The following is an 8505-nucleotide window of genomic DNA, read 5'->3' as shown; positions in this document are numbered from 1 at the left end:
ACTGACAGCCAGACCTTCTTCCCATTCAGCAGTGTATCGACCACCATCGGGATAAATGAGAGCCCCTATGAATTACAAAGTTGAAGTTAAATTAACAAAGCGATCGCACATCAAATGGTTGGAAACAAGCAACCATGACACTACACTATACAGGCGGTCTCGCCACACCGAGCTTGCCAGAGCGTAACTTGCAATGAGCTAACGTCTGTTTGCTTAGTTCCCTTCTGCTATGCTGAGTCATAATTGCAGTAGGCTCATCTAGTTAATGTGCTCATTTTTTGGGTATGTTGTTGACTCGATAACTGCTTTTCTGGAGGTTAATTGCTGCATCCGGGACCCCTCTGTTGACCAAAGCCACCGGTGTGTGAAGACATGTGAATGCCAACATGTTAGTTGTTTTCTCTTCTAGTAGCCGGAACCGATTGCGTCCTACAATGGATTTCAAAAGTTTTGAAGCTCGCTTTTCGTGTCGCTTGCTTGTACTTACCCTTTCCGTGGAAATTACCCCCCTTGAACTGGCCCTCATAGACAACCCCATTCGGAAGCACGCATCTCCCTGCTCCCTCCAGCCAGCCGTTGACCATAGGGCCGCTAAGGGAAGATCCGCTCCAGCCCTGCTCCATCGTTAACGGGCCCAAGAAGAACCGTCACAAAAGCTTGGCCTTCCAGTTGGGCCTATTCAGGATATTGCATTCTCATTGCCTATCCCTGGGCTTCCGTGGTTCATGCCTACAATATAGCTGGTTTGCAATGTTCGAAACAGCAATTCTTTCCTTCTCGTCCTGACGATTCAACTCCCCTGGAACGTGCCCACCGGTGGCTCGGAGTAGAAATCACAGTTTAAAAGGTGAAAAAGGCGTTGTTTAGTATGTGGAGGGGCAGTTCAATTCGATGTTTTACGTGGCTGCACGGGCAGGCTTGGTTCTGGTGTTCAAAGGCTCAGCCCCTGAAGCAGCGCCGGCGCACGACAAGTCCGTCAGAAAAGCATAAGCAAGCCGCATGAACTCATTTGGTCGAGTATGCATTTTGTTGAGCATGGAGGAGGCTACAGACAGTTTATGGGAATACAGTGCCGATTTACATGCGGTTTCAGCTCCCGCTTCGCGGAGCTCAACCATCACGGGAACGGTCACCTTAGCCGGGGTGCCATCCCAGGAGTTCTTCTTTTCTGAAATATTGCAAATTAAATAGCCTTATCTCCTCAATATGCTTGTGGCCAAGCAGGTTTGCTGAAGTCCATTGTTCTGGCGCATATCTGCAAGGCCCGTCCACGGTCGATTGTCTCGAGTAGGCACTCGACCGAGCATGGAAAGCTGCCAAGTATTTTTGAATGATTTCTCATCATCCTGCCTTTAATAGCTTTTTAAGTTCAGCTGAGCTGCGGCGCACCCTAGGGTATGGGCCTTTAAGTTTCCCCGAGTTTCTTCCGATCGGGCAGAGATGAACTCGTTGAGTAGCCTACAACCTGGAAGCCGCCTAGCTGTAGATCCATCGGACCACACTGCATTAAACTCGTTTTTCTTGGACAAAGCGCCACTCAGAGACCCCGACTCCACCGGAAGAGTACCGGCAGCAGTGGCATCATTTCAACAGATCGCCAACTCCCCTCTGCATGGCGCATCGAACGGCGGGCTGCAAACAGAAGCTAGCCCAGCCCGTGTTTTGACAAGTATGGATAGCAGCGGGTCGCTGCCTGAACCTGCAGAACTGAGGCAGCTCGCGCACATAGTGCCGTTGCGTAGTCCTGGGGAGTCTTTCGCTCGCATGTACATCTTTGACTGGGACAATACGCTGTGCCCAACCGACTGGCTTTGCGAACTCTACTCACGCTGCGGGCAGAGCGTCTATACAGCCAAAAGGCCTTGCGCCGCACTGTGTTCTCCTGTTATTAAAAGCCGTTTGGCTGTTCTTGAGACCAGCGTTCGACGCCTCTTACAAAAGTGCACAGAACGTGGCCAAGTGGCAATTCTTTCCAACGCTACCTCCATCGGTCTTCTGAAGACTCTCAGGCTCCTCCCACTTGTCCAGCGAACGCTTACTGAGCTCAGTGAGTCTTCTTTGTACCTGCTGCTCTGCTGGCAGCAAGTGAGTTATTGTACCTTAAGCAGGCAGCAATCTCTTTAAACCCCACACTAGTTACTAGGGCTTTTAGAGCTGCGGCTGATTACTCGCCGTTGCAGAGGTGCAGGTCGTATCAGCTCGGGACATGTGTGAGCCTCACGGGCTTCCACTGGAAAAGTGGAAGGACACCGCCCTTGTCCGACTGGTCACTGCCTTTATAAGCAAACGCCCGCAACAGAAACACTCAATCATGACAATTGGTATGCCAATATCTGCTTTTTTCCCCCTTAGAGCACCAATGTTACAAGAAAGCCCGAACTGCAAAATGCTTTCCCTGCTTCCCATCGTTGTTTTGATAACAGGCAAAGACAGGTATGGGATCAATCGCGACCTTGGTTATATGTGGCTCTTATTTTGCTGATTGCAGGAGACCAGCAACTTGAGCACATCGCATTGCACAACGCAGCAAACCATCTGCAGCTAAGCTTCGGATGGGAATGCCATCCGAAATGCATAAAATACGTGGAGAGCCCGTCTTTAGAAGCCCTTACACGGCAGACGCTGTTCCTGACTGAGCTCGTCGACAGATTCGCTGATGAGGAGAGCGGGACGTTTTGTATGCAGCTAAAAGATGTATACTCAGGGAGTTCGGTGCCGTCCACGCATTGCTGATGACCCTACGTCAGCACTCTGGATCAAGTGCATGCTAGTGGTCTCCGTGAATCATGGCGGTTAATAGTTCTTGCCCACCGCACTAAATCCTGGGGTTGGTTGAGCCTTCTTACTTTGTCTCCTACACACGATCGCAGCATTTCTCTACCTGTCGCAATCTCCCTGAATCAATCTAACTCTGCAAAATGATTTCTTTGGTTTGTAAAAAGGAATACTTTCAGCACTCCGCTTACCCATTTTTGACAAGTCATTAATTAATGGTACATGAGGGAAGCAAGGTTCACGCGCAGTACCTACGCAAAGCCATGGGTGGTTGCGCATCCTGAAAAGAGCTTTGCTGATCTGTCGATCATCTACACACTGGCAGCAGTTAACTCTTGTCGCTTATCCACTGGAAAACAAGTTAGAATCACGCAACCTGACTCTTCGTCACGGTGCTTGACCAATCCTTCTGCGCTTGCGTCTATTAAAATATTGATGCGACCTTGCAGTAGAATGAGGCCGCTTAGTACAAGCACCCGCGCAAACAAGACTCGCGTTGAAGTAGCCTCAAAACTTTCACTGGTTCCAGTAGAAAAGGCGCTTTTCGGCGGCACGCCAAGACCCATGCAACCCCAATCAATTTCGCAACTCCAGATGTTTCGTTTAGTAGTGTTGGCTTAGGCTTTCTAACCGTACTTGAAGCTAGCCAGGTGTGGCAGGGGAGGAACACAACATTTCTAGTACTGTCAGCCTTCCAAAGTTTCATTCGAAAGTCCACGCTAAAGCTTACCATGCATAAAAATTTTTTTGGTCAGACCGGTCAAGAAGCGCAACACTCGTGGTGGAATCTGGGAGCATGAGCTTTTTCTTCGGAAGAATTTATAGAATCTTCCTGCAGTGATTTTCACACATTGCGCTTTTAAGCATTTTAGCTTCTACTTGGCGTGCTTGCGTGCTGCACTATTGGCACTACGAAAACCTGGAAACAGGCTGTGGCGGCCTTCTGATTGCAATTTGTTGTGGTTAGCGATGCTGATCCTTCTACTAAAGTATCAGAACTTTCAGAATGAGTTGAATTAAGTCCCTAGTCCGGAAAGAGAATATTGATTCCTTCATCACGTTTGTAGCACAGTAGTCGTAGTAATCTGTTTTTGAAGTCTATTGTGCGAGCTCTTTCACGTGTCATCGATTATGTGTGTTGCACCCCTTATTGATGCACAAAAATACAAGTGAAAGTGTTCCTGAGTACCCTGTAGCCTTCCAGGAGTACACAGCACTCAGGGTGCTACAAGAAAGCATATTAGAAAGGGAAGTGAAGGGACGAAAAAACATCTTGTTCATTGCAGACAGGCCGTTATACAGGATCCGCAACTTCGTCAGCGCAATTACTATGGACTATACACAGCCGCCAGTCATCCCTTTCACATTTTAAGCAACAGCGGATTCGGTAACCTTCCCTGACAGTCGATAAGTGGATGGAGTGTTCCCTACAGCATTTCCTTCAGGCATGGTCCTGGTGGGATCCGCTAATGAAAAGTAGAACCTGAGAGCGTGATAATGCCACGTCATGGCTTCAGAGAAACACAGAGGGATTTAAGTTTCTTTTGTACACCAAGAACACGAAAAATTTGCCTTGAGGCAGGTTGCAATTCCGGGGGATTCAGTACTCGCGAGGAACCGGGAATACAGCATCTGATGGAATGTGCATTTGCAAACCCTAAGTACGTGGAAAACCTGGTCGACCTTCTGCGGTGCTTATAGAGCAGAAGAACTCCCGTGAAAATCGGCTTGGCATTGACCGTACCTAGAAGAGAGCCATCCTGTGCCGCCGTCCTCCAAGGAACCAGCTTCACTGGAAGGGACAGACATGAAATTTTTTCAAGCGTCAAACTGTCCTTCTGGATGAACGTTATATAGATATACGCGGCAAATGCACAAAATCTGCATCTCTTTTGGATGAACGAAAAGCGTAATCCCAGGATACAAGAGATGGCATGGTTCAGGGCGCTTAGCTATCTTTGCCCGCACCCACCTTTTACTGGATTTAAAAGGCATCTAGTCTCTTGAAGTAATGAATCTACCGTTCGAATGGTGATCCCTGCTGTCTCAACAGGAAAGATCCCTGTGTATGCAGAGAGCGCAGACGCCCAGGGTTACCCGCCGGAAGAGGGGGACAGGAAGGGGCAAAATTGTGCCTCTCCTCTTCGAATGCACATGATAAGAGAATACCTAGTGTCTATTCCTAGTGTAGAAGCCGAGGAAATAACTTGGCTCATTGGTTTTCATCTCCGTCCCGCAGGCCCCATGCTCTTGGACGTGACGAGCTGGGTCACTTTTTGTGACGGTTCATTAACGAAGACCAGAAAGTCTATTCTCAGGCGATATTTCCCTTTTGAATTTAATATCCCAGGGCTAATGCCAAATCTCACCTTGCGGACTGGTTTTCGAGTGAAAAGATTGGAAGCAAGTTGGGCCATGGGCCTCGAGTGATAGGAACCGCCTAGTTAGTCAACTCCCAGCCGGGATTCAAAGGGGAATTAGCATAGCTCAGTTTCCTGAAGAAGCCAGGATTTCTGGAAGCTGCGCGTTGCCTTCCATAACTACTGGTGGAGATCGGAATGAAGTAATCCTAACTAAGCCGAATGCCCTGCCTTCTTCTCATGGCCGAGTACATTGGAATTGCTCCTATTCAGGCATATTCCGCACAGCATATACCGCAATTTTCCGGGCAGTAAAAAGACACAGAAGCCACCACCGGCAGTGGCATCTTGCCTAGAGTGGCTAAAAGGATGCTCGGGCTTCCAGACTTAGAGGTGGAGAAAATTAGCTCGAGCACTTACGGATGGAAGCGCATCCTTGTAGCCCTGAACGGCGAATTTTCTGAGCCCCGGCAGCTCAAACTGCCACCCCAAACCACATTTGCGACTTTTCTGGAGCGGAGCTCTGCATTACACGAGTTAGGTAGGTTCAGGCAGTGCCACGTTGACACTATTACTGCCCCTTTGCCAAATGAACCGCGCCTGATTGTGTTGCTCGCAACAGCGAACACACCATCGGCGAAATTCAGGATAAATGCAACTAGACGGCTCGTGCGCATGCAGCGGAGCCTGCGAAGCGAGCGTTTTCGGACAATGGCGAGGAGATATTCGATATGGAACAAGTCCTGGATGACGACCTCGTGTACATTTCAACAGGCCCAGGATTCATCGTTGGGAATTACGGCAGTACTGGCGGAGGTAAGTGAAAGCGGGGCTGCAAAGTAGGAAGTTCACTACAAGCGCTGCCTGGCGCAAACGGAAGGCGTTAATTTTCCTTTGCTTTCAAAACCTACCACTTCTGCATAGCTGCGTTTCCATGCACGAGCTGCCACTGGCACGCCATTGTGTCTCTCACGCCCACGTGCAGACGCCATTCGGATGACTTTTCTGAATCTCAGCTGTTGGAGGGTATATTTTGAAAGAGGTTATAGGTAGCGGTGGATTTGGCAAGGTCTACAAAGGTATTCACCCAGAAACCGGTGAGTAGTGCAATCACTTATTTGAGGCCGTCTTGACAGTTACACAGAACGTTTTGATTGCCTAGAAAGGAAATTTGATGTTAGAGCTTCAGACTGCATTGCACCATAAGCCCCACCGGCAGGGCTACCCGCTGCGATTCAGAGCCATCTTCTCAGGAGCAGCAACAGCCCAACGACGCTGCCGCCGTGTCGGATGAATCGCCTTTTTGCAGGAGAGCTAGTCGCAGTAAAATTTATTAACAAGCAATCCTTTAAGGAAATTGATGATGCGGACAGAGTCTTCGTTGAAATCCAGGCGAGGCAGATTCAAAGCTCTGTTATCTGCACCCCTGCCTGCCTGCGTGCGAATCCCAGAATTCGAACTTTCCACAGATTCTGTACTGCCCATGAACCATGTGGGATAGCCCTGTGGACAGCAGGCCTGGTGAAGGATCCTCTTTGAATAATCTTCTGCTCAATGAGAATTCTTTTAAGGCTTAGTTTCTGCGGTGGTCGGTTGTCGGGCAGGCACTACGAGACCTGTCACACAAGCATGTAATTAAAATGTTGGACGTCGTGGCCCATCCTAAATTCGTGTGCTTTGTGATGGAGTTTGCGAGCCAAGGCGACTTGCGCGGCCTCCTACACTCTCAGGGCCGTTTGTCGGAAGACCGTGCGAAAGAATTGGAAATGGCAGTTCCTTGATAATAAAAGCTAATCAACTAGGCTCCATTGCCCTTTGCATAACGCATCCAATTTTAGTAAAGCGCTTTGTTCCGTGAGTGTCGTTAAGCTGGTGGTTTCGTCAAACGATGCAGGAGCAAGATCATTTTTCGAACAAGTGCTCAAGGGCGTGCACTACTGCCACTCCAAGAACATTGTCCACAGGCAAGCCCTGCACCGGACTAAACCCTACAGCTGCAGTATTACTTGAGGCGTAGTGAGGCCATTTAGGAGTAGTATATGAGTGGAAGGGATGTTTCGAAGCTGCTTTATCCAGCAACTCGCTGGCTCGTTGAGAGGCCGCGAAAAAAAGCGGTCGTGCATTAGGTGAGGCTGTGAACGAGCGCCTTTCCGTGCTCTCATTCCCTTGGCAACTCAGAGACTTAAAACTGGAAAACATTCTACTAGACGATTGCTGCCGGTGCAAAATTGCGGACTTTGGACTATCGCACTTCGTAGTCGGCAACACGGGTATGAAAACGGAAGCGGGGACACTGGCGTATTTGGCTCCTGAAGTTTGGAGTCAAACCTCCCAGTACTCAAGTCCATTCCAACTAGACGTTTGGGCTCTCGGTTAGTTTTGCATCCCAGACAAAGGAGCGATTAAGTCTTTAACCTTTTTGGCAAACTCTTAATGCTTATTGCTTCATCTAGATGGCTAAACTCACACGGCGTTAGCCCGCTGGGCAAAATGCCCAATGCTACCCCCTGAAACCTCCCTGTTATTTGCCCGCAGGCGTTATTCTTTATGCTCTGACTCAAGGGAAACTACCCTTTTCTCGGGCCGACAAAGCTGTAGTCGATCGGTTGCACAAAGTACGTTACACGCAGCCAAACTTGCTGGACACGGTGGTTGTGTACATTCGACAGTATACTGCGTATCACCGGCCTGGCTTTTCTAAGCCACTGCGTTGCTGCTTAGCAAAATTTGGCATTTGACGGCAATCCGACTGCGGAACTGAAGCGCCTTATCCTGGGAATGCTGCATCCAGATCCACGCAAAAGACTTAACCTTAGCGACGTTATGAATGCACCTTGGATAAAAGCAGGCAGGCCATGGCACCTAAAAGACTTGCCTGAGCAGCAACCGACAAAACCGCATAACACTGCTGTACAGACACATGGAGCGCAAGGTAAGTAGCCTCATACCGGTTCGTGGAGATGGTTCAGCCAAACAGATATGAACTACAGTTTATGCATACGTGTTAGCTTGGTTTGCACAAACATGGGCATCAACTTCCACACTTTGGTTTCTCGGATACAAGTACCTTGCATAGCTTGCAGAGGGAATGTGAAAGCAGAGGATGCATGCAAACACCCTCGCACGCTGCGTTCGACTTGTACTGTTCCGCATTACTAGAAAACGACGGGGAAGCCGATCCAGTTTCAGGTCAAGATGAAGCTACGTTGAACACCCAGAGGACAGACAAGACAGCAAAAAGGCATTTGCCAACTTCTGGAGTGGATGCCAATGACAAGAAAAGGGACCCAGGTGGCAGCAAGCCGACCACTCTGCAGAAGGTGCAGCCACGGCAACCCCGCTCGTGAGGACACAGGTGAAGGCAGATGTC

General features: G+C 49.1%; 2 protein-coding genes across 2 annotated transcripts; both read left to right on the top strand.

Moving 5' to 3' along the window:
- Positions 1-1440: 1440 nt before the first annotated feature.
- EAH_00005450 (Chromosome I, complete genome, related) lies at positions 1441-2733 on the top strand (the record flags this gene model as incomplete). Its single annotated transcript, XM_013392841.1, has 3 exons — positions 1441-2047; positions 2181-2321; positions 2489-2733. 3 exons carry the CDS (start codon positions 1441-1443, stop codon positions 2731-2733), a joined length of 993 nt encoding a protein of 330 aa, XP_013248295.1.
- Positions 2734-5504: 2771 nt separating this feature from the next.
- Positions 5505-6636, top strand: EAH_00005440 (hypothetical protein, conserved; the record flags this gene model as incomplete). Its single annotated transcript, XM_013392840.1, has 4 exons — positions 5505-5676; positions 5817-5951; positions 6152-6232; positions 6587-6636. The coding sequence occupies 4 exons, from the start codon at positions 5505-5507 to the stop codon at positions 6634-6636; spliced, it is 438 nt and encodes a 145-aa protein (XP_013248294.1).
- Positions 6637-8505: the final 1869 nt, after the last annotated feature.

The sequence above is a fragment of the Eimeria acervulina genome, genomic scaffold (assembly GCF_000499425.1).
Source record: "Eimeria acervulina Houghton genomic scaffold, Eah_scaff22, whole genome shotgun sequence".
Taxonomy (NCBI): Eukaryota; Apicomplexa; class Conoidasida; order Eucoccidiorida; family Eimeriidae; genus Eimeria; species Eimeria acervulina.
This window is presented reverse-complemented; position numbering and strand designations above follow the sequence as displayed.